This window comes from Amia ocellicauda, chromosome 16 (assembly GCF_036373705.1).
Source record: "Amia ocellicauda isolate fAmiCal2 chromosome 16, fAmiCal2.hap1, whole genome shotgun sequence".
In the NCBI taxonomy this organism is placed as follows: domain Eukaryota; kingdom Metazoa; phylum Chordata; class Actinopteri; order Amiiformes; family Amiidae; genus Amia; species Amia ocellicauda.
The window spans coordinates 13,941,411-13,968,142 of NC_089865.1; the positions used below are offsets into that span (position 1 = coordinate 13,941,411).

General features: G+C 34.1%; 1 protein-coding gene across 6 annotated transcripts in view; it reads right to left on the reverse strand.

Annotated features, from left to right (window-relative positions):
* The window catches only part of nckap1 (NCK-associated protein 1), a 39,251-nt gene that overhangs the window by 1,776 nt on the left and 10,743 nt on the right, over positions 1-26,732 (reverse strand). For 2 of the 6 annotated variants that reach the window (XM_066688356.1, XM_066688360.1), the window contains 27 exons: positions 22,965-23,057; positions 22,547-22,603; positions 22,308-22,450; positions 21,527-21,617; positions 20,938-21,075; positions 20,562-20,610; positions 19,751-19,907; positions 19,588-19,644; positions 18,730-18,826; positions 18,187-18,293; positions 17,485-17,617; positions 17,037-17,118; positions 16,460-16,518; positions 12,881-13,026; positions 12,337-12,469; positions 10,241-10,360; positions 9,226-9,365; positions 8,696-8,827; positions 7,605-7,823; positions 7,254-7,384; positions 6,572-6,669; positions 4,989-5,082; positions 4,499-4,581; positions 4,228-4,308; positions 3,935-4,028; positions 837-953; positions 500-609 (listed from right to left, as the gene is read on the reverse strand). In XM_066688356.1, the coding sequence (XP_066544453.1) occupies positions 500-609; positions 837-953; positions 3,935-4,028; positions 4,228-4,308; positions 4,499-4,581; positions 4,989-5,082; positions 6,572-6,669; positions 7,254-7,384; positions 7,605-7,823; positions 8,696-8,827; positions 9,226-9,365; positions 10,241-10,360; positions 12,337-12,469; positions 12,881-13,026; positions 16,460-16,518; positions 17,037-17,118; positions 17,485-17,617; positions 18,187-18,293; positions 18,730-18,826; positions 19,588-19,644; positions 19,751-19,907; positions 20,562-20,610; positions 20,938-21,075; positions 21,527-21,617; positions 22,308-22,450; positions 22,547-22,603; positions 22,965-23,057 (2,961 nt within the window). The remainder of the gene's footprint in view (positions 1-499; positions 610-836; positions 954-3,934; positions 4,029-4,227; positions 4,309-4,498; positions 4,582-4,988; positions 5,083-6,571; positions 6,670-7,253; positions 7,385-7,604; positions 7,824-8,695; positions 8,828-9,225; positions 9,366-10,240; positions 10,361-12,336; positions 12,470-12,880; positions 13,027-16,459; positions 16,519-17,036; positions 17,119-17,484; positions 17,618-18,186; positions 18,294-18,729; positions 18,827-19,587; positions 19,645-19,750; positions 19,908-20,561; positions 20,611-20,937; positions 21,076-21,526; positions 21,618-22,307; positions 22,451-22,546; positions 22,604-22,964; positions 23,058-26,732) is intronic. The other 4 variants (XM_066688361.1, XM_066688358.1, XM_066688359.1 and 1 more) reach the window with 3 other exon arrangements.

Consider the following 26,732-nt stretch of genomic DNA (forward strand, 5'->3'; position numbering starts at 1 on the left):
TATGGTTATTCTGGCTCTTCCAGCTGTACCCCTGGTTAATAATCCTTAGAGTTAATTCTCATGAGAAACATTTGGACACTTTTGACTAAGGTGTTTCTGATGTGCTTCGTAAGGATTTAAACTAGAAACTGTAAACCAGTGTTGTTGGCGTATGCTTCAATAACTCTACAGAAAATAGGGTACATATGCCTTAAATGATGCAGAAAAGACCCAAGTTTTCCAAGAAAATACATTTAAAGTACTAAGAATTATTTGTAATTTCAAAATTGTATGGAACATTAAGGTTAATAAAATCTTCGTAAAGTAAAGAGCGAGCTAGTTTAGTGGTTCAAACGCACGTCATCTTAATACACCTTCCACTAGATGTTAAGAAAAGCATTTCTGGTAGAATATAATACAAATCTAATGTTATTGTAATTACTATTAACATTTCAGGCCAATACTAACAGACAGGATGTATGTTTTATGGCAATTTAAACAAATTAGCATTCAAACTTACAGCCAGAAACTCTTTCAGACGGTCTTCAATGCTCCCCTTATGAATGGTGAACAATGCAGCAGCTATCTGGTTTATAGCTTTTGCCAGACAATGAATATTGTTGCAGTGTCCTATAAAAAATAAACAAATATAAAAACAGCATTCATATTTTCATTAATGAAGAGCATATTTTGCTTCACTGTATCACTCACTGAATAATTGTGTCATCTTATTTATGTATTTATTCTTTAAAAAAAAAATTGCATAGCCACAGATATAGGCAGATATAGGCACTACACATTCTACTACTGCTAATATACATTTAAAAATTAATCAAACAAAGCACAGGAAGAATTACCTTCGATTGCAGGGCTGTACTGTGACATGACGTTGCTGGCCAGGGTTGGCATTGAAACGGCCACGAACACCATCAAAAGGCAGGCAATTTTGTATTCTTCCTCTGGACTGATATTTTCTGTTGGGAAAAAATTGAAACATGGCCTAGCAATTAACTTAGGATATTTATGATTTTATATTTGCTACTAAATAACACAATGTACTCAAGGTCACCAGTGACTGTGGGAGACATACTGTGAGTAAAGGCTGGTTTACACTCCGTTGCCCGACCACAAACTCAGCGACAGTGGGCTGTCCAGAGATTGTCGCCCGATCAAGTCACTCGTGTCATCCGTCGCTGAACTATAAACGCACAGCGATGCTCCAGCTACTCTAGAGCCAAAACAGATTAGAGCTGACATGGACGAAGAAGCAGTTCATTTACTTCATTTTTCGGCAGCTTTGCTCTTAAACCGGAGACGCCGCAAAAAATCATATATACGTGGAATACACATTAAAAGAGAGCAACTTGAGAGTTATTTCAACATTTCATTATTTATTCAGTTATTTATTCAACATTTATTTATTTATTTCCCGTTTGCTATTAACATTTCTTAGTGCGCTTTCACATGTCGAAGCGTGGTTCTGTATTTCTTTCTTTTTCAATGTGACAAAGCCCCTTCTGTCAATCACAGCTAGTGGGCGGGATCCAGTGTGCTTATTAGCTAACCCAATACACTGTGTGTAGTGTGGATCGATTCAATTTGAGTGTAAATTTAGAGTTTGAAAGAACGAATGAGTCAAAACATGTATTGTTTTTTATTCTCAACAAACAGCTTGTCTTCCATTTTAGCACTGGTCACGAATACTCTATAAATGTATCGCTTGTCAACAGGGTCAATGATGAGGTCAGCAACTCTCAGCGACGACTGTTGCCAGAAAGTATAAACTGCAGTGACACGACAACGATGATCGCCGGTCGCTTTGCTCTTCAGCAACGTTCGGGCAACTGAGTGTAAACCGGCCTTAACAGCTCCTGTAACCTAAAAGTGCTTAAAAACGATAAAATAAATACAGCTGTCTTGTTTGAGTGTCTTCATTTTGGAGGCTGGCACTAGCTCCTTCCTAAATGCTTTGTACTCTTTTCTTTCCTTAAGCTGCAGTCATGGGCAGCCTGTGCTGGGGTGCTCTGTACTGGGGGATGCATGTGGTCCCGGAAGCCGCAAGGTGGTGGACTATTTGTGGGGGTCAGAGCAGGACATTTTGTGGTGATCAGCCACGCTGCTGGGAGGGCTACTTCATAGAAGCACTCTTCCTCAGAAGCAGTTGAGCCAGTTACTTTTAGGCCTTCTGTGAGCACTGAAGCAACATCTCCAGAGACTCCAGTTCAGAGGAAGAGGCTTGTTATTGAGCAGGAACACTGGCACAGGGAGAACAGGCCTGAGGCAGCACTGCTCCAGCAAAAAGACTTTCCTACTCTGCTGAGGTGTCCAGCAAAAAGCCATCCTCCGGCCAGAGCTTTAACACAGACTGAGGGTCGGTCTCCCAGCGTGAGGAGCGACATGCAGGACTCCAGTTCCAGTTTTTCCCTCCAATAAAGCACTATTTTGATAATCACATCACTCCATTTGAAACCAAAACAAAACCAAACTTTTACAATACTGCTCTTATATCAAAAGAAAAGAAGACCTGCATGGTACAGATTTATTAAAAAAATAAAATAATAATAATAATTAAAAAAAAAATCAATGATCATATTCCTAAGTAAAGAAAAAGTATAAGAAGCCAAGACAAGCTAAATACAACATTGCAAAGTAATTAACTGTAAATTATATTAACAGTACCACATTTGGAAATAATTCAAATAAGGCAAGTTTGGGTCAGTGAAGGTTTAATAACAGGGACTATTTTGATACTAAACATTAGGGGTTTATTTTAAACAGCAGGGGCATATAACAAAAAAATTCTCCACAGACCAGAGACAGGCCCAAAATCCCACAGGCTCCAAAGAGCTCTATGGGAGTTAGTATGTTATTAGTATACATTTCCTTTGCAGCCCAGAAGCAGGAGTTCCAACCTGAAGATGGGTTTTTTGGATGTATTTTCTGCTCAGAGACTGCACAATTACCCTTTGCTTGGAGGGAAATTACTTAACAACCTGTCATCTGTGTCTGTGTGTGTGTATATATACCTTAAATAGTAAATTCCTTTACTGCATCAAAATATCATACAATTTTGATTACATCAGCTTTTGTTTAAAATATTTGTGTTGCCTTCCAAAAGGTATGAATTGTTTTTAGTACAATACATCTGATTTGTTTATCTATCATCTTTGCAAATACTTTCAGTTGTGAGCAACATTTTCTAGGCTCTGATGCAAGACACGTTATGTTGAGTAATAAAATTCACATTTTGACCCAATAACACGGTAGCCGAGTATCTTTGTTCATGTGGAAATCTGTAAACTGCATAATGACCTTAGCAGAGCCAGTAGTTGGCTGTATGTTTCTTTTATAAAAATCAGCTATTATATGCCACACCCCAGACTACTGTGTTTAAAATCCAGCTTGCTTTTGTACCTATAATTTGTCTCTAGTATGCATTACACAGTGCTGCACAAAAGAGGCCCAATGCCAAACCCTGCTCCCATGCAGAGAGACCCCTGGGCCCTCACCCAAGGACACCTTTTCCACGTCAGTGTGTCATATGCACTACACTACTATGCACAGGAGACAGGTAGAAATTGCTGCATACCAGTGTTTTTTGTATGATAGTTTTTTTGTTGACCCTTTTAACATGAATGTGATGAATGCTTGAGTCATTTTCCCAGCAACATTTCAATTTACTGGAACACATTATATTTAATATTAAACACATGGTAGCAGTTATCATAGACAAAAAAATGGTATTCATGTCTTTACAAAAGTTCATTTTTTTGGACAGTTGCAAAGAAACACTGAAGTATTAAACACAAATCAAACCAGATATGTTATTTTTATAAATATTTAAATCTTGAATATTTAACAGAGGAAATACCATAGAAACCTGTTTATCAGTTTAAGAAGCGTTCTTGAATGATTTTACTTACGGATTTTCAATGATGTCAGATATTTGACTTACCAGACTTTTGGGAAGATAATGCTACGACTAAGGCCGGATCAATCTCGCAAGGCAATCCTGCAGCAGAAGAAAGCTCGTAGACATTCATCGCCACCTATTCAAATAGGGATATTGATATTGATTTAAATGTATTCTTGAAATGAAAGAGCCTTACAGCTTGGTTTATACAATACAGGTATAACTCACTTTGCATAAGAGAGAGAGGTGCCAGAACAATTTGTGTGAAATGAAATTCTTGCTAAACTCCGTCATAAATACACTGTGATGAATAAAGTAAAGCAGGTAACCATTACCTTCATGTCTGTTTCTCTGGGAATGTGGTCTTTAAAGTCTTCAACAGAGCTCACAAGAAAGGGAATGTGGCAAGACAACACCTATAGCAGGAAAACATCAATAAGACATCAACAAACTTAGCTTAGCTTTACAGATTTATTTTAAAATATATTCACGTATAAAAAAAAGCACAATCTTCAGAATAAATGTGGCTATCATTGTGTATGTTGTTTAAATGTCAGCAGGAGAAGATGCTAGTTTCTATATGTTAAAGGAGGAATAGGATCTTACGTCTCGGAGTGCTTCCTGCGCTAGGGAGCGGAATGAGAGAATTACACCGATAATCGTCATCCTCTTCAGCACACTGTCAACTGCTAAAATACCAAGATGGACAAGGGTTCATAAGTCTTGCATTGTGATTATATGAATGCAATAGGTGATTTAAAACACTGCTTTAAAATATCAACCACAATAACAGTATTGTAGATGCTTTAGTAAACCCAGACCTTAATACATCTCAGACTGAACCGCCTTTAGCCCCAAACTATTTAAACATTAAAAAGTACAATAAATAAAACAAAGACAACTCACTGACACTTAGAATAAAATGTGTCCAACACATTACAATAACAGTCAGTGTATCGCAAGACTATCATGCATGTGTATCAAAGAACATTTTATAATGCTATAATCGTAACAGGTATGTTTTTGCATTTTTCTCAGTTTACACGCAATGAAGCCTTGCATGCGTTAGCGATTTGGGCTGCTGTTGGGTACCCACATGTGAGCTTCTTGAACAGTGCTGCCATCTGGTCGGGTTTGTCAAAGCTGGTCCTCATTTGTGTCAGCACCTCCACATTGTCCACCACCAGTTTCTGGAAAAGAGGAAGGCCTCACATCAGACTGTGTGACAATACGGGAATAAGGCATGGAGAATCCCAAGGACTTTTCCATTTGGAAAACAGGAAGCTGCAGTTATGAATAACAGATGCGCCTGCTACTCAATTTTCTTCAATCCATTTACATCCATGTAATTGTTCTTGATAGGTCTTCTGGCTCAAGTTTTTTTATAATGATACAATAAAATTATACAGACAGTAGCAGAGTGATGCTGTTAAAATGAGTTATAGAAGTATGCTATAAAACAACATAAGCATAAGCATTAGTGAAACATTAAAATTGAAAAAGGAACTGAATTTACAACGAGAAACCTTTGCCCCTGACTTCATACACTCATTCAGGATAAAATATAATCTGTAGCAATGTGTGCAAATCATAAATAAGAGGTAAGAGAGAGGAAATTAAGTTCTGACAATTATTTAAATAAAATTCCTCAAAACACTATTTTTACTTATTTAAAATAATAGATTTAGGGAAGAAAATGTTATATACTTATATATAACTAAATGCATGTTTTCATCATTTGAAAATGCTCATTATTTTGTTACTTTCATTGATTTCGCAGTCATTAAAAAATATTAAAAACGTCATGCAATTTAACATTATAGTTCAAAATATATTTTCAACATAAAAAATGAATGGTTTCTAATCTGATATATATTACATACATATTATAAAAATGTGTTCCAAATTACTTTCAGATGAGGAACCTTGCATGTTAACATAAAACAAGCACTTTCAAATGCTCCTTTGCACACTTTTCTTTGCTCCTGGGATTAAAACCAACAATTCTAATTCAAACAGTTTAATAAAAAGTAAGCACTAAAATATGTGCATAATCTCTTTTAGCTCAACCCCTATTAAAATAAAGTTTGTTTTTAAAGCCAGTATTTTTAAGGAAAATTCACTCCGATGGAGAAAGAAAATAAATCACAGAAGACAAATGGTCTTAATCGTAGGATATGTTAGGATGTTTTGCATATTATAGGACATGTGTTTGATTTTTGTTAAATTAATGTTAGTAATTTCTTAAGGTGGGTGATTAAAGTCATAGAATAGGAAATGGACATATTGTACTCAGCTGAATTTTCTGGATGCACTGAACATTACAAGATGAGATATTTAGCAATGAATTATGGAGTGAGACCTTGACATTTCTTATCGCATTTACAGTTTTCTGAATCGTTCTATGTATTGCAAAAACGTAACATTACCTATGTAACTCGCCCTGCCTCAGGGAAACACCTCATTAACCAACAACAAATACATACTTAATGGCTTTAGAATGGTTGGTTCCCAAAATTAAAGTACTGCTGGCTGTGCGTCCCCTCCTTACTGCCAATACAAAGTTTCAGGTTATAATGAGAAGCCAATTCTCATTTACATGGTGGTGTTGCCTGGAGTACTCCTCTCCATACCTGATCCTAATGAACACTATTTGGCGAGAGGGAAGAAAAACTTTACCTTGAGCTCAGCCACTTGAGACGAGATGTGCCACATGAGACTCTCGCTGAGGAACTTCATACCATAGGGGCCCAGCAGCTCGGAGAGCGCCCTCATTTCTGTGGGAGAAAAGCACAGTCTGTGTAACTCTTCTGTCTTGGAAAGCCAGTTGCAGCTAAAACAACCAGGGTGCCAATATTCTTTTACATTACACTGCAACATTTCTCAAGATCTGTCACAAACACATATACTTGTAACACACCATGGTACTATTAAAACATTTACTCTTCTTTCTTTCTTTTTTTACATACAATGTTATTTTGCTTTACGTATCCCAGTGAGAAACTGGTTCAGAGTTTGGCAGCTAGTAGTGGCTGGTGTCTGTTGCTCTGGAAAGCATAAAGGTAAAGCGAGGTCATAATAACAAGCTTTCTTTTAATTAATAACTGTGGAACAAAATGGTAAGAAAAAGGAAAATAAACACACATGGAAATATTGTAAAGAGGACTAAAGGCTGGGCCAAGTAGTTTCAATATTAATTGGATTCTGCTGAATCTATGGTTTAACACTTGTTCATATTTTTTCCCAATGATTGGCTGCGTGGCAACAGCATATTTTCAGAGATCATATCTGTATTTAGCAGGCGGAGACCACATGACTGTCAGACTACAGAGAGGTGCATTTGGTTTTGTATTGGTCTTACCTGAAATGTCTGAATATTCCTCTGCATTGAATGTCAGTTCATTTTCTGTAGGCAAATTCACAAATGCCTTCATGGCTGGAAAGTATGCAATGTGCCCGTTGCTTACTTGTCTCAGTAATGTCTCCAAATACCTATAAAGGAGATATTTTCAGATTTTTGTAGCAGCAAATACCCATGCAATGCATATTTTAGCTGAATTCAAATTAACACTCACAGACCTGTTAAACATATTTAGCTAATGCAATTGAATTATGCTTTTGCCTTTATAATGTAAAGCTTGAAATGTGAACATGAATATTTTCCCTGGCTAAACAAATTTTGTATTATTTCTCTGTGCTGTGAAGTACTTACCAGTTTGTGTACAGGCTGGTTATTGTGGGTTCTCCATGACTGTCTAAGTGCTGCGTCTGCTGCAGGAGAACATTGTTGAACACTCTTGTGATGTCAATCTGCACGTAGTTTTCAATGGATTGGAGGACTGTCATATAGGCCCTTACACTTGTCAACAGCTCAGAGGGCTTTGCAATCTCTTGAGTTGCCTGATTGTACATAGTCATCCCAACAATGGATCTAAAAAATAAAAATTTATGTTAAAATCTTTTCATCACTAGATTCCTACAGCTGTGTTCTATTTGACAAACTTGTACTGCAGGGCAAAAAACATCTGTATTCGACAAGTATTGACATGTTATAGATAGCTTACATACATTTTGGGGAAAAACAAAAATATTTGATCCATTTTACATTTAAGGTTCTGCAGTTAGGAATAATGTATATCTCTATCTATATATACATGCATACATCTCTATTAAAAAATCATAATCATGTTTTATTTTTAAATACGGAGTCTTTACACCATTTCTAAAAAGCTACCACTTATTTTAATTTTTAAACAAAGGATGCCCACACAAGTGCAAAAAATGTTGAAGTCCCTCTGTGACGTGCAGGATAAAAGGGCAGCAATGCAGTTAAAAGCACACTGTGTAAACAGAGAGTACCTTTGGGGTTCATAGCTCAAGAAAGAAAAGGCTAGCCAAGACACTCACGTCACAGCCTTGAAGCTGAGAGTGGAAAATACCCATTATTCTCCAAGCCTCGTTTATTGGATTGGAGAAACTCTATGCTGGATTGCAATCAAAAGTCAGTTTACTAATCCAAACTAGCTCTTGTGCTCCAATAAATGCAATTAATTAAATAAAGTTGAACAGGGGGATTTCGTTTGTATTTATGTAACCACTCTGTACTGCATTACTCCACAAAAGAAGGTGTAAGTAGTTAAAAGCTATTATGGTTTTCTACAGTACTATGACATCAATTGTGAGGAGAATCTATATTTCTGCATTTATTACTTTCTCAGCCGTGTCTCAGCAGCACAACATGCTTGTCTTGAGATCTGTAACTTATTTTCTTGACGGCACATGAATGTACCCAGATGGACTTACTTGGTGAAACGGATTTCCAGATGTGAAGTCAAATATTCTCTCGGAGTGAAGGTGTGCTCCCAAACAACCATATTTGGTACATAATTGATAGAGAAGCACAATTCAGAGAGTGCTGTGTGCAGTTTGTCCAAGCTGAAAATACAGAAATAAATAAGCATTAAAACTAATTTCCTGCATATTCCATTGCAAATCAATAATACTTAAAGAAGCTTAACCACCTGTGCATCATTATCAGCTTAGACTGCCTGCCTGAATACTTATTCAAGGCTGGTGAAAAGCACACTTCTCTTTGACATAGTTAAAAGAAAAAGAGTTACCACTGTGTGCTTTTTATTTTTTTATTTTTTTAAACCGGTGTCATTAGTTGGGTAACTAACAACCTGCCAGGCAGATTACACTGTTGAACAACTCAAAAGGTAACATAACTGTCCAGCCAAAAGGGACATTAAAACCAGGTTTCTGTAAACAGACTTTTAAAAGACATTTTACAACTCAAAACGGCTCTAATGTAAGACATGACGACAGCTTACTTGGTAACCAGAAGCCTGTTCTTTCTCATGCTCTCCACGCCGGGCTTCTCACGTTCCGGTTCTCCTTTCTTCCCAGTCTGCTTTTTTGACTTCTTGTTCACTGCTTGACTGATAGTTTTGGCACAATGTTTTGGCAGTAGCTGCAGTGAAGAGGAAAAGGAACATTATTTAGAACACCTATATTCTAATAAGAATGAGTTGAGTGACAAGGTGTGTTCCGTTGTCAGGCAAGGTGGAATGGGTGCCAGTAAGGTATATTACCCACCCCCCCCCCCCATAAACTAATAACCCATGCACTCCGAAATGAAGAAAAAAGTATGTATGCATCATAAATCTGTTTTGTAATAATTATGAAATCTAAAACTGTGCAGCAGGTAACTGAATAATAAAGATGTAAACACAATGGTTTGTACAATTAAAGAGTTTCTGGGGACAGTACAATTAAACTAAAAAATACTACATCTACAGGAACATAGATATAACAAGAAATGGATCAGGGAATAAGCTGATTGTACTTCACAAACATTTACAATGGAAAAATGTAATCACCCAGGACCTCTATAAAACCTCTGGAAAATGATCTTTAAAAGGATAATAACAAAGCATGAAATGCCAAGTTTTTAATATCCTTCGTGGATGATGTATATTGCCAAGATTTGAGGCGACCAAAAGTTTAAATGAAAACCCTGTCTTTGTGACTGAGAAAAGCATTTCCAATTTTCTGTGCAAAATTGTTTTGAACAACATGTAACATTTTTGAATTACCAAAGAATAAGGGCTGTACTGTATATGCCGAGATTATATTATATTCGGTTCATCATTGTGTTTTGCCTTTTTTGTTTGGAAAACAAACTGGCTGTAGAGTGTTTTAAGCCTTAACTTAAGGTAGTTATTTCCATCTCTCTTGATGGCACCCAAACGATTATCTTCATTTCTTTAGACAGTACTTCAAATGTTAGGTAGTATTATAGCTACAACCAAAAATAAACCTCTGCATAGAAACCTACTCTCTTACCTGGTCACTGAGAGTACACTGTTCTGTGCAAATGTCTGTAATGAGGTTGCGAGCTTGTTTTGCCATTTCATCCAAAAACATATTGCACAGAGACAGGCTCCGGTCTCCAATATGGTGTCGCTATTCAAGAGGTAAAAACAAAAAAGTGTTTACACTTAGAGCTTACATACTGGAATAAATCTACAGCAGCTACATTACTAACATGGCTGTCTCTTCTAACTTTAATTAATGTCCCTCATGTTAAATGGGGTTCAACCTACCAGTACTTTTAAAATGATCAATACCCAGGCAAAATAACATTTTATATGAGTTTAGTCTATTCTCAATTTAGATGGGTTTCTAAACTACACTTGAAATTTAGAGATTAATCCTTCTGAGATGCAATATTTTCACTCATTAAAGTTTTAATTTGTGAACATTGGAATTATGTTATATACACCTTGTTTAGTATAAGCAACTGATCTGAAACATTGCGAGATGTCATCTATGAGAGCAAATATCAGATTGTAGTGGAATTATATCACTGAAGAAGTATTAAAGTAAAGTGAAATTACATATCTGTCTTTCTCCAAACAATCAGCAATTTTGGATACAACTGACAATATTTCACAACAATAATACTAAATGAGCCATACATGATGGAAATATTAAATTACATATAATAATAATAATAATAATAATAATAATAATAATAAAAAAAAAGACATCTACTTGTTACTTGGGTTGAAAATGACCTCTGCTGCAAACGGCATTTTTTTTTTTACCGTTACTATAAACTACTCTCAAAGATTTTTTTTTTCTTCACTAGATGGAAATATTCTTGGAAACTTTTAGTGCTTTTCCAACATAAATAAAGTTTGCAGCTGTCTAAAGCTGTGTCGAGTGGACATAGGAAGAGGAACATTTCAGAGACATGCTGAGAAAGGGAGTTTCATGTTTGAATAAGGGAAATACAAGCCTTCTATGGCTCAATAAATCTCTTTTATTCCTTCAAGTGCTTTCAGATAGTTTTTTTGTGAAGGCTTTTTTTACCACATGAAAACACTCATTGGACCATTTATTTCAGTCCTGTTAGTTATCTAATTAGGTATATAAATATTTTTATTTACAAGGCTGGATGGAAATGACAGAGTACAAAGGATGTTTTTCAAGGATATCTAACTACTCTGTGTTCCATTAATGCAACCCAAAAATGTCTACCTGAAGAAAAATCACCCCTTGTGTGTAACTGCAAATGGCTTCAAATCCCTATTGTGAATGTAACTGTATTCTGCAGTTGTGTAAAGATTAATGACTAATTGAATAAATCATTATGTATTTTTCAGCATTTCATATTAAAAAGAAAATCTCATACTGTAAAATTGAGTAAAGCTACGAAAATCTATCCGTTACACGATGTTTCAGTAACATATACTTAGTTTGCTTACTGGATTCTCAACATGGTACCTTCCTGTTCTCTCAGAGATATCGCTCCACCACTGTGAAACATTTAAGTACTAAAGACATTTTCCAAGGTTGAAACCCGGCCCCAAACCATCAAATGTAGTCTTATATTTGTGGTATATTTTATGATTAATACAATAAGTAAATGCTGCTCTCTTATACTAATCTCTTTATATTGTTTATATCTCTTTATATCATTAGTATGGCAGTTTTGAATACATCTATGCAAACAATCTTTTTTTTTTTTTTTAATCACATGGTAAAACAACACCTTGAATTATATGAACATTATACAAAATCAAACTACAGTGCCAGAAAGGGAAACAAATATATAAATATGCAAGATATATCCAATATGTTTCAGATCTTCTCAATTTTGCAAGTGGCACAGCTTTTTTTCTAGTTAGGAGGGCATTCCCCTCCCCACTCAATTTAAATACAATTATGTGTTTGCTTACCACTGAAGATCCAACTTATTTATTTTCCCAACTGACAATATAGTTAATCGATATTGGCGAGGTATGCAATCGGCTGTACTGGGTCAGCAAGTGTTTTTCTTTCTTTATTTTTAAACTTTAGAAAAAGGGCCAGAACAGAAACAGCTGCAAAACATAGAGCACATATGAAAATATTATTTTACCAGTAAATCTTACCTCTTCTGGGCAGAGTTCATGGGTACAACTCATGAAATGGGTGCAGACCAGCGGGAATGAAATTGAGTATCTGGATTGTGAAGGCAGCTCCAGGCACTGCTGGAACATCTTCTCAAAAGCACGACTGTAAAAGCTATCAATTTTAAAAACAGGGAAAAACAAGAAAGAAACAGATATTGGCAGCTACACTAACCCATCTGTTCAATTCATATTAAATCTCTCTAAACTCTCTACCCTGCTATTATTTGGTATAAACCTGACAAATGTTTTCAGTCATCTTGTCACTAAACACAAATCATACCCAAATACAGATTTTGGAGAATTGTGGCATATGCTTGTTGAACACTTGAATGATGTACATTAATTAATAAAAATATACTTCAACATTTACAAAACATTGATCAAATAAAAAATGTTACTCAAAACTAATAAAACAACAAATCCTTTGTTTTACACTGACATTCTGACCAATGCGTTTTCAATCATTGTTTTAGTATTTTATGAAGCGGATATAAATTGAGAGAAAGTACTACTTTGTTCATACCAGAATATGGAAAGATCAGAGGTTTCCACCAACATTTCCACAAGGGAATCTACCATTTTAGTGTGAAAAATAATAGTGTTCATCATCTTTCCAAGTTCCCTGTGGTCAGCCAAACCCAGCGAAGCCTTGGATACACTTGTGTAGGCCTTTTGAAAAGAATAAATACACAGTTAGCACAGAAAAACAAATACAACAATGATCATAAAATAAATAAAACGTACATTGAAAACTCCCTGAACGAGAAAGCAGAAGACAGACCTTATGCACCAAAGTTTTAGTAGTGGATGTTGTATTGGTATTACTTAAAAATATGAGGCCATCCCTACCATTAAGAAAGAGCTATAAAAAATGGCATTACAAATCATTAAGAGGCCAAAAGTAACATAAAATTTAAAGTTGTACATCACATAAATGATCAAGCTACTAATTAAAAGCCACACAAAATTAAAACAAATTCTTACATAACGAGCATTCACATCTACAAACAAAGCACACAATCCTTTTTATAAAGCCAAATTCTGACTAATACTTTTGGAAGAGTAAAACATGAAGCCACTGATCAAACATGATCTGCTAGTTTTCTCTTAATTACTGCCAACTAAAAGATCAGCTAGTGCTGAGGCAATTATGCATGCCACAAGAAGACGTGTAGCAGGTGCTAAACCCAAAATATGAAAAATGGAAGTGGTTTCGAAGTTCGAGTCAGAACATAAAATATAACAGTAAGCAATAGTATATTATTAATGCAGAAAGATACATTTAATGTAAGCCATTTTAAGCAATCATTTTTTATGTCCACAGTGGGTAGACTAACCAGAATTTTTGCAAAATGTTAACAAAAAAACAGACTGTGATAACATTGAACACACAACAGTCTATACCACAGACAAATATATAAACAATTGAACCTGCAAATACTGAAAGCAATTTGTGTTGATTCAGAAAGTGGTGACTGTCTGCTTTATGGAACTTAAAACCACTTTGTTTATCTGTGTAAAACTGATTATGCTCTAGTCAGTCATATTGAGGTGAAAATAAAAACACAGTGGTTTGTAGCATTATTCCACTTTTCACTTGGAGAGACTTGCTTTTGCCAGCACAGAAGGAACCTTATGAATACAAAAGCTTGGTTCTGATGGTAAGAATGTTACAAACCAAACATACTGTTAAAGGATGACTGCACAGTTTTTATTTCATTCTGTAACCTTGAAAGAGGGATAATGGTGAAGATCCCTTTACAATTTGTTCAAAACTAATACAGTCAAACCTGCTTTTCTTAGACTGGCTTTCCTTGGATGTTGACGTACCTCACAATCAATTGCTTTTTAGATGCATAGCAAAGTTTCTCTTTATCCTGGATCGTATAACTCAGATATTTACTTATCCGGAATTGATTTGTTGGTCAATTTAGTACAAATTCACTACAATGTGCTTGGTTAATTTGAATCACTGAACTTTTAATTCACTATAGCCTAGTAACACAGTACATTGTAGCATGCATTATCATTGACAAGTACCAATTACTGCCTTCATTAAAAGACTACATGCTTACTAATCAACATGGCAGGAAAAAATACATCTTTACTGTCGCACTTATGAAGAAAAGTATAAGATTATCATGTCCTGCGAAGATAATCCATAAATGAAAAGGAAAGATGTTGCTTATAAGTCTGGACTGAAACCACAGACATTGAATTAGTACATGAAATGGAAAGAAAAAGATTACAGAAACAGCACATTGGACACACTGAATGGATTTGCATTGGCGAAATCCAACGATGCCCAGTTTGTGGAGGATATGATGATTTTTTTTTCTCAGAAATACGAAACATTCATAAATCAAGAAATTGCTGAACATACAAAACAAAATGTAAATTACAGGATTTATTTTGAAAAGGAAAAAGGCTTAATCAATTATAACATTTGACCTTATTTGCGGAGAGAAGCTAAAACAAGATACAATGTATTTGTATAATAATGACAAAAACGGAACTGTTTTGAATTAATTAGAATCATCTTTATTTTGAATACTTGATTAAACATGCATCACAGCTGTAATGGAAAATTAAGGAGTCTTCCTAATATTAGGAATTATGCAAGTCCAATTCTATGTTCTACTACAGTGTTCTCTGATGCTATCAATTGGTTTATGGACAACTGCCAGCTTCTCTTAAAATTGCACCATTGAAAAACTATCTACTTGTAACTCAGATTTTGCTTGCCTCAGATAAATTCCTGTGGTCCCAACTGATCCGAGTAAAGCAGGTTTGACTGTATAAAGAAAGTGGATGACTACTAATACTTTTTGTATCAAATAAATATACTTTATTTTTATTTTTTTGGGGGGTGGGGGGGAATTGATCTCCAACATAGTAAGGTTAGCCGAAAAGTCAGTATTGACTTAATGCTCAACAGCTAAAATGCATCAATCAACAATGTATTAAACTGATCTCACACTGACACTACAGCTGTTGTTACATTTGCTTAAATACTGTTATAATGTTGCCAATGTTTCAATAATACTTAAATTTGCACTAAGCACTATAAGAAAAATACTTTAAATATTTGCTTATTGTTATGTGCTAAGCTTTGCTTTCGTAACCTTGTGAAGTAAGAGGTTGGCTACTAAAACTGCAGTGACTTTTAAACACGGACTTGAGAAAATAGTTGTACAGCTGTGAGAAAACAGAAGAGTTTTTGGGCTAGTTTGGAGAATCTTTCTCCCCAAAAAACAAAACTAAACCATTTCTGGCATTATCCAAGTGCGTTTTAGTGGACGCAAAATGTGCTTACAAGAAACTGAAAATCCATTTAAAAATATGCTAATCCAGAGAGCTATACTTTGTGCTCTATACTCACAGCAGGACTGATAAACATTTGTGATTGTAATTTCTGTCTTGGCAGCTATTCGGGGCATCATGATCTCAGCACTGAGAACCCAAACTCCATATGTAATTAACCAAATTTGAAAATAATGTTTTATTCCTTAGAGAAAAACTTGGATTTATGTGGGTCCAGATGAAAGACAATCACATCTTCAAAGACAGATATTTATAGTCCAGCACAATACTTAGAAGGTAAAAAAAACTACCAACCTCATAATTCATACTGCAGTATTTTTATGTAGCATGTATAAGTTTCCTAGTTTATGGAAATAATGATGCAAGTACAAGTAACACAAATATATTCTCTTTAAAAACTTGTATTAATAACAGTAATTCTGTTCATGTTTATAACCGATTTTTAGCTGTTACTGCTCCCTAAATGCACATGTAAGAAAAAATACATATGGCAACTAAAACCTGTTGATTCTGTATTGCGTAATTTATTGTTGTATCACAAAAAAAAACATTGCAAGTAGTCTCACCATTGTTCACAGCAAAGGTCTAGACTAAATCAAAAACTAAAATGCCTAAAATCACAAATTCCAATTCCAATGACTTGTGGTAGGTTTTTGTTTGATAGAGGATTCATCCTTTTATTTAAGTAGCTGTGACTGGTTGAAGTTTTGAATGGGTCGGGGTTTAGGATTACTTCTGTGCAAAGCCAAGAAACAAATGCTCCCTCATTGTGACTTACCTGCAACCTGAACCAATCGAGCCTCATACCTCGGAAATCAAACACCTCTCCATCTTCAACTGAAAGGAAACAAGTGCTCAGATGTAGGATCAGGTTGATCAGATGAGTTTTACCTTTACAAGCAATTACAAGGATTGGATGGAACAGAATGGGCAGCTGTTCCAGCCACAAAGAAAATATATTTATTAAATTTTTCCAATTAGGGAAAACAGTTATTTGTTTAATTACTCTTAACAGTGCCAAATGGAAAAAAACTGAAGGGCAAATTGTTGCACACAAAAGCTTTATATTTCAAAGCACATTTGATAGAATTCCAAATATGAAATTAAACAAAACAGAACATCTTTCGGACAGTCCATATTCCACAAAATAATCTTTTGAAAACTGGTAGGCTTTATTAAAAGATTTTTTTTTAATGATTTCATAATGTGAAGAGGTTTCAATTATTTGCATTTTCACACACCATTTGTTATATCGAACTGGTTAAATAGATAAAATGTTTTCATTATAAACATGTTTAATATTAACACAAAATGCATTGATCACTGTTATTTTCTGATTGACTGAAATAGCATACCTTGTTTTACACTGAGAGAGGTCATAGTGTTCACAAAGGAAGACATTATTATTGATTCATCTTCAGGGCAGACCGATAAATTCTAAAATACAAAAAATAAAATGGAAATATGAAGAATAGAAATACAAAGTAGTAAAAACAGATACAAGTGAGGTATAAGCTTATCAAACAAAACAGATTTTTTTAAGTTTGGGAAGAAAATACTATCTAGATTTTTTTTTTTTTTTTTTTTTAAACATGCAGAAACACTTGGCTACCACCTAGTGGAAGAAAACTGCCATAACAAGTTATCAACTACAGTTTCAAAATAGTGAAATAAACTGTATAGAAAACTGCATATTTAAAATATATTTTTAGGCTTCTGTTTAATGAAAATCAGAAGAAATAACTCTAATGGGATCATAAAGCAGACAGAAAGCAGGCAAACTAACAATGATGTAAACATTACCTGAACAAGTTCATTCAGCACAACAGCATCAAACCCAGACAGATACTGCACATAGTATCTCTGCATCACTGGTCCGTATTTTCGCACATGAGCTCGGAGTTCCTCCATGTAAAAAATTAATTCTGCAATATGCCTAAGAAAGTGAAATAATATTAGGATCTGTGTGACAGGAGGACATAAAGGTTTACAAACAATTAATTAAAAATGATGAGGGAAATAATTTATTCTAAGTGAAATGACCCCTGGAGTAGTAAATGAAAAGGGGAAAGAACTTTGGAACATTGTTATTTTTATACCAGTTTTCCTAAGTTTCTTAAATACTTTTCTCCCTAATTGCCAGCTTATATAATATGGTAATATATACGTGTATGGTTTAAGAGTTCTAAATGTCTAAATCCATACTGACGAACTCTGCACTCTGCAACTAACTAAGGTCAGGACACCATAAAACCATCATACACTCACAATTCGCAAATTAAAACCAGTACTTGACAATAAATTAACAAAAATCCTTCAATGACTTCTAATCATTATGTGGTAATACATAGAAATGTTTTGTTTCCTGGAATTTAGGATCAGACTGCTCCGATTAAATGCTGAGCAGAAAACATCTCATAAATCTCCTAAACACGTCCTTACAATGCAATAATCGTAATGTTCAATTACATTTGCATCTGATTTAGCCCATTTAATGACCCTTACTTGTCTATGAAGTCATCTGTACTCTTCTTCTGGATGTTATCTGCATGGCGAAGGAGCCAAATTATTTCATCACGGGCAAAGGAGAGAGCCATAAATACAAATAGTGCCTGGAGAGCAAAAACAAAAAACATAATTTCTCTTCATATAGTTCAAAAATTATTTGACAGGCAATTTATGATTAAATCAAACTTATTTTAAAACACAGAAAAACTTGAAAAATACAGGATACATATTGTTAATAGCAACAGAAATGCATTCTGCAAGAGAGTTAGTAATTACACCTGGTACTATCAATTTGTTAAAGTTAATCTTAGAAAAATGGGATATAAGTTTGCCAGTCTCTCTATAATCACAATGTTACCTGTCTTATAACAACTTAAATGCAACAGTGCAAAAATGCATAGTTTTAAAACTAGCCTAAATAAATGTGCATGAATGTATTATTAAAATACTAAATATGTTTTATTAATTTATTAAGAGGTAAGTGTATATTCATACTACAGCGATGATAAATAAGTAAATAGAGAATGAGTGTCAGGATACCTTTGGGCCCAATAGCCCAGGCTGGTCAGCAAGAACTGTGGCCAACTCCTTCAGGGCAGATCTTAAGAACTTGCGTCTTTCTCTGTGCATGGAGCCCCTTCAAAAGTAGAAAAGAGCACAATACAATACAAAGAAACAACCACAAAAAAGTTAATTACAGTGTATTAATGGTCAAAATCTAGTTCCAACTATGATATCAGTTTGTAAAGTGTGGTTTTGGTTGAAATGTTGTAGAGAATATATTATGTATGGTATAAAAGTTTTATGTTTACGTTTTCAGAACAATGAAACCTCAATCATGACAACAATCGTAATTTCAATTAAAGTCAAATAAAATCCAGATTCTGCATACAAATTGAGACCTGTGCAACTCCCACTTGACTGCAGCTTGCTTTTGATTAACTTTGGGAGTTTTACAGCCTCAGTTAATCTTGAGCATTTCTATAAGTGGACAACGTCTTGGCATTGTGTCCATTTTGGAGAAAATGATTACTCTATGACTTGATACAAGCAAGCAGATTATGTGACATCACAGATTCCCATGTATTGCCATTAACAGCCCTGTGTTATTAACTCATGGCAGGGGAATAAATCCCAGGACAAATGTTGCTCATAAATATCTCTTGCCCTTAAAAGATATTGCTGGAAACAACAAGCCTCTACTACATTTAACAAATTACATATTGTGAATTGAAGCCCATTTATTTTGTAACTGCTCACACGTAATAGACTTGGTGTTTATGGTTAATGTTTTTAAGCATCTACTTTCAAGTCTCATTATGTAATCAACCATCATCCAAAATCTTTCTACAAGTAATATATCAACTATTTAAAAGTGTAATTGCTAGGTATACTTACGCATGCGATAATGCGGCCTCTTTGCATTCTCGGATGTCATTGATCCGCTTGTTGTAACTGTAACAACAAATACACAAGTTCAGCATGATTTTGTGAGAAACCATATGCTTCGTATTGTGAGAAAGACTTGCTTCAAAGGACGTATTGTCAGTAAACTGGTTACCCTCGAATGTTCACAAACAAGTCTTCTGCAGCTTTGTGAATGTGGAAGATTTCATCTCTGAAGAGACACAGGCAGGAACTGCTCTGAAGGGCAAGCTTCCAGAGACTCAGTGCTGCCGGGTCAGTGTTCAGCACACCGTGGCACAGAATAAACCCAACTACAAGCCAAAAACAGGTTTCTGAATAAATAAATATATGAATAAAGTTTGCAAAAACACCATTGTCACTCAACCTGTCAGTGAGGTTAAACAATCATTCCAAGGAAGAAATAAAATGCTTTAAATAAAAAGGTACCATTGTAATGCTGTGTAGTAATATCCTGCACATATAACCTGAACAACTGCACAAAACTCCCAAGTTGAAATATACTAAATATATACTAATTCACTTTAACAATGAAATTGGTGATACTTTGCAGTCCATGACACTAGGTCTGTGCTAACTTTATTAAAGACAATAAATATACTTTGGGTTCAGCACAAGAAGCTCTGCCTATTAAAAGAGAAAAAGGCCAACTATTTTAGCTATGAAATATTAAACACTTTCAGTTCAACCTGCAACAAAGTGTTTTAATAATGTAATATATACTTTCAAAGTCCTTTTTAGAATTTGGATGTCATTATTAACTTAAATTAGTGCATTACAATAGAAATAAAATAAAATAAATAAAATGTAAGTTTTACACAGATGACCCACTGAGATCCTCTGTAAGTTAACGTGTCAAAAGCAGAGGAAAGTCAATTAGCTCGCTAGATTAACTCATTAGGTAATCAGGCCCTCATCCATGATTTGTTTTAGAGATCTGTACTTACAGACAATCCATTTCTCCATGGCATCCAGAGAAAGATATTCACATGGCATCTAAGAAAAAACAAATCAAAAATCCCCACTTGATTACAAATTTATAATATAAGGACACCTGTCTTTGGTGATGTTAAACAAGGGTCTAAAGAGAGCAAAGTTCATTTTATTACTGCCTAAAACTATTTATTGAAGTATAATAGTTTGAAAAAAAGCTCCAAGGAGTGAAATAGGCTTCTGGTAAACTTGTATCTGTATTATCTCTGCCCATCATTATGTAAATTCTTCGATAGATTTATGAGAGGCTTTCTAATGCACAAATAAACAAAAATAAACTTATTTCTAATTTGGCCTGCTGAAGGTACAGAGAAGAACTCTCCATCTTACAGTGTCAGACTGAGCAGGATTGAGCATGGTGCTTGGGGCGCTGATAAGACTCAGTAACTGCGCATTTCGCCACTGATCAGCTGACAGGTTTCGCCGAGGATACACCATCTGAAGTGAAATCAAAGCATCGGACAGAGACTGCAAGAAAGCACAAGAAAGAATGGTTGCAACACTTTCTCCAAACAGAAATAGGCACCAATGATTCAACAGCCTGATGATATTTTAAAACGAAAGGTTGAAAGGTGTGCTGTTCTTATTTGATTACTCAAGTCTTGGTGTCTAGGAGGGGTGGAGAATGATACGGATTCATTTAAAATAGCAGCTACATGCAGTTTATTATATGGGAAAGAGAAACTAGGCTAGACAGATGAACCCTAAACACATGCTCCTGTGAAGAATTTTAATTCTACCCCACTAGGTCAATTAGTTTAATTGCTGACATTGTATTAAATTAAATTACTCAGAAAGCCAATATGAGAGATTGCACAATAGTAGCTAATAACACATTTTAACACACACATACACATAAAGCATATATATATATATATATATATATATACACACACACACACACAAATACGTTTTTTACCTTGCTGTGGGGAACAAATTCTTCCATCATTTTTTTCAGTGGATTTTCATAATCTACAATCATTTGCCCAAGTCTGGGATATTCCCGATCACTGGAGGAAGACAGAAAGAGAAAAAAGTAAATCATATACCTCTACACTACTTAATGGACCATGGACCCCCAGAGATTCATTTTCTCCTACATGCCATCCATAGGAGTTTTTTTGTTTTTCTCTCCTCTGTGCCTAAATGGTTTATTTATTTAAATGTTCATTTACTTGATTTTAGATCATGTAAACTGTTTAAAGGTCTTTTAATTTTACTTTATTGTATTTGTGTATTTTATTTTACTGTATGTTTACCAGTCTGTAAACGCTCTGTGGCTATAGTTCAAAATCATAGCTATACAAATAAAAATTGATTGATTGATTGATTGATTGATTTAAAACTGATTTGAAATTGTGAAAATGCATTGAAAATAAGTAATTTGATCACCTAACCAATAAACTGGAAAATGTGTTGGGAAACGTCCATACACACAAGAGGAAAAAATGCATTACTTCAAAAACGTAGACGAAAAGTAAAGGTATGGCATACAATAAAAGAAAACCCAGTGTTTGCTTTGAAATACAGATATTGACAACAAAACATACGACTGCACATTATCTGTATTATTAAGAAAAGATCTTTCCCCAAGTTAACTTTTGTCTAAAATGATGTAATGAAGAGAAATATTGAATAGAAGGTTCTCAACGTAGAGCTGAAACCATTATATTAAATGTATGGGGGGGATGAGTTCATACCTTGAGCCGTGTGTCATTTCATGAGCATAGTTGTAGAGCCCAATGATTGCTTTTCGCTCTTCAATCCGAGACAGCAGCATCATTAATGTAGTGTAGGTTACAATTAAGTCTAGGTAGTTCCGGGTGAGATCAAAATTTACTGTCTACAAAGACAAAGAGAGAAAGAGAGAAACTTCAATATATATGTATTAGTAATGCCTAATATTTCTACACATTAAACTTTAAATGTTGCCACTTACGATATCAAAGAATACTTGGCAAGCATCAATAGTATTCAGCAGCTCACACACGTGGTCCTTTAAAAGGAAGAGAATACAAAATTGGACCTTTTATTTTTACAACATATTTGAGAACAGTAGAAGAAAAAATAAGGTGGAACTTTTCTGAAGCTGCAAGTCTTAATATGCAAAAGCTAACAGTCTTCTTGAGCTCTGGCTAGGGTTTGTGATTTCTGTTACATGAAACCATTATAGAAGTAGGTCTTCTTTTTATGTCACTCTTAATTCATACAATTTGAGACATTGTAATCCAAATCCAGGTATTTTAGAATACAGTATGTGCATAATCCAAAAACCTCAAATCATACATCTATACTATTCTTTAAGCAGGGAAGAACACATACGAGAACTTTAAATATGATTAAACAAATGTCCATACCTTAAATTCCATGACATCAACAAAAGTGAAGTAATATAAAGCTAGGTTCTTTAGAATTTCTGACTTTTCTTTTTGTAGTTGTGCAAGCTGTTGCTGTAAAAAAAAATACAGACACCATAGTTAGATATCTGAAGTCTTTATCAGTAAATTAACAAGTCAAACTTTTCAACAGGGTTCATTTTAGAATTTCTAGTAAATTAATTGAGCTGTGAATTTATTTGGGGGTGGGATTTAGCATTTATTTTTCATTATCATATTCAAATTTGACCACAAATTTGACCAGGACTTAGTTATAAGCTATAATTGGTAACAAGATACTTTTTATATTTAATAAACCATTTGTGCAGGTATAACTCAGTGTGAAGCTGAATTCTGTCTGGCCTCACCAGTCTCCTTTTCTGTCAGAGTTAAAGGCATAACGATTGATAAAAGACCAACGACTATACCTCGCTTACCCGTAAGAGCACCAAAGCCAAAGAAACTCCCTAAGGTCACTAACAGAAACTAGCAGTTTGGTTTGGCCAGGCATGAGTAAGTTGCATATCAAGGGTTTCCAAATTCTTTGATTTGGGTTTAGTATTATTTCCTAAACTTAAAATATTTATTTCAAGTTAGATGAAAGTTATTCTGCTACATTGTTTTAAGCAGGTATTTGCCTCAAAATAATCCATGAACGTTTTTCTCTGTTAAGGATAGATGGTCGTAAAAGTGAGAGATACAAGGTCTTTACATTATTGGAAATTAAAAAGTACTGTAAAATGGTATATCTTACAAGATACACATACAGCATCCCCCAGCTTTTCACTTTTCCTGAATACATTCTCAAAAGTCAGATTTATAAATAATAATAATAATAATAATAATAATAATTGCATACAATGAACCCTGCATCACGTTTGATTTTTTTTTTTAATATATATTTTTTTCAGTGACTACTGAACAACTGTGGACTGGAGAAAAACAAATTGGATATTATCGCATAACCTTTCCATTTTTAAGTGACTATTTGAGACTATGTAAGGGCTTGCATTCAAGTTTTTATTTCTCCCCAATTTGACTTACAAATGTATTAAAAAAAAAAAAAAAGCAAACTTAAAACTTAGTAAAACAATTGAATGCAATAATATACAAGTCCTTAAATCATCAGTTCAAAATCATAGTAAATACAGCTGCAACTATCATATTAAAATAACAATTAATTTCCATTCTTAATTATATTTTGAAATAAATAAAATAAAGGTCTCATGGCTACTATGCTGAAAATATTTAATTACTAATGTGATCATTTCCATTTCCTTCATATCCCGTGATTTTTTTCTATATATAATGTGCAATAGGGTGCAATTCTGAATGGTTTATAAATACTTCTTATAAATAAATCTCTATCTGAAGAACTGAGCAGTGCTGCTGCTAAGGCGAGTCTTAGTGAGTGCCACGGGGGAACGAGACAGTGCTGGTTTAATCGAAATTCTTTGTCAGAGTAGAAGTGACACTTGGGTTTCAATCAGTGAATCAGTAGGAAGTCAACATATTGTAGAGCTCAAGAGGAGATATTTCCATATTTTTATGTATTCTACGAGAACAGAATAAATTTGGGCTAAAGTAGATAAGATCTAATTTGTAAATAACTACTTGGCTGATTTTAAATATATATATATGGATACAATAAATAAGTTGATAAAGCATGAAAGTAATAACTAATACAACTTTTTAGATTTAAAATAAATATTTGAAACTGTTTAGCTTAGCATGTGGCTACGATTAAATGTGTAACAGCTTTTCATGATCACTATATGTAGTGTGTGGCATATTTTAATTATAAAATAGGGAAAGGAATTTAATTGCTTTTTTAATATATATTGCACCTGACATACACACACACTTTAAAACATTAAATGTGTATGATGTATATAAAATCCACTCTCATGTAAGAATATTTACATATGTTCAGTAGTGTACCCATTAGACCTTTAAGAACAGAGCAGAGCAACTTTTTAGCTACATGCTTTATAGTTTGTAGTTATAGTTATAGGTTTGTGGGACCATGGGATTCTTGAAAAGGGTACACCATTACTTTTCACTGATACAATACCAAAATCATTTCATTTCAATTTAGAAAGACTAAAAACATTTGTTATAATAAAAACATTTTAAAATAAAGTTTAACATTTAAATTGTTTATACTACAAATACATATTTTTGCATTGAAATTTGACAAATTTCATACATACACTTACTAAGTAGTTGCTCTACTCAAACATTTTACTATACACTACTAAGTGAAAAAGTGGAATATAAGAAAAGATTCGACCACATCCATTTTTGTCTTCCTTGTTTTATTTATACGTCGTAATATTTTAGTCACAGTACAAGTTTTTGTACTGGAACAGAGTTTGTAAATATTGATCAATAGGAAAATCACATATGCCTTGAGTTAACTCTTATCTTACACAAATTACAGTCTAGAAGAAAACCAACCTTTTGTAATCATGCATTAGTGGACTGCCAGAAAACTAAAATGCAAATTTTCAGGAGACCTTATAAGAATCAGAATGGTGCTTCAATCCTTTTAATTTCCTCTCCAAATAAACCAAGTTAAAATAGGCAAATTCAGATGCAAAGGCAATATTTTAATACCTTTAAAAATTTGGTCTGAACTCATTAAAGGTACAAAAATGGTTCTGACAAAACATTATCCCAAGAGAAAGAAACGTTAAGATTTTTAGTTGTGAAAAGTGACATTGTATTGGAATTTATAATAATTCAAAGAAAAATAGCAGTTTAGGAATAATTTGACAGCAAATGATTACAATTGTGAATATATCTTCAGCACTGAACTAAAAGTTGATGAAGGTTTATATTTTTTAATTTGAAACCTTACTTTCAATTAACATAAAGCTTTCCCCCCCCCCCCGCAACATTTAAATTAGATCCTAAGGTTCATATTAAATTATAGTTCCTTGTATGTGCTATTTTTCACTGAAATTCTCAGTTACCCTGCAGTTAGAAATAAGAAAAGTAATGATCAGTTGAATGGGTTAATGACCTGAGATGTTAGCATGCAATATAAGACTGAGGAATCCAAGAAAAACACATAAAACAAATAAAAGCTAAATTCTGCAGTCCACTTCCCTGTGTGTCAAGAGGACAATCTGAAATTTAAGTACACCATACACTTTATCAGGTTTAGGAATGTTATCATTTATTATTTTTAATTCTTAGATTCCTTTGTGCAGTCTTTAAAATATAATAGATGGTTAAAGTAAGAAAACAAAAGAAAGAAAAGTATCAGACTACAAGGATAATAACTTAAGCTAAATAAACAAAAAATTACTCAAAAAGTCAAAACTTACCAAAAGAATAATCCAGAAAAAGCCAAGTTAAGCATGCAAAATGAAATATAGAACGAAAAAACAAAACACGATAAGAGATACTTAGACGAAGTTAAACATGATGCAGCAGTAATCCATTCCAAGAAGCAGTTAACATCATTAAACAAAACATACAGCGAGGGGCAAAAGTGCATGTTAAAAAGCATTTAAAAAAACATTTCAGACAAGCAAGGCACATTGATTTATTGAAAGTAGCTGAAATACAACTGACACAAATAGAACTATATCACGCTGGAAAACATGAAAATGTGTATGTGATCAGAAAGAAAATAAAGAGGAAAATGAATTTCTGGTGTACAGATGTTCCTGAAGTAAAAGCAGTGAATAAGATTCCTATTGAAACTTTTGTTTTGTACAGTCCTTTGAATATGTAGTT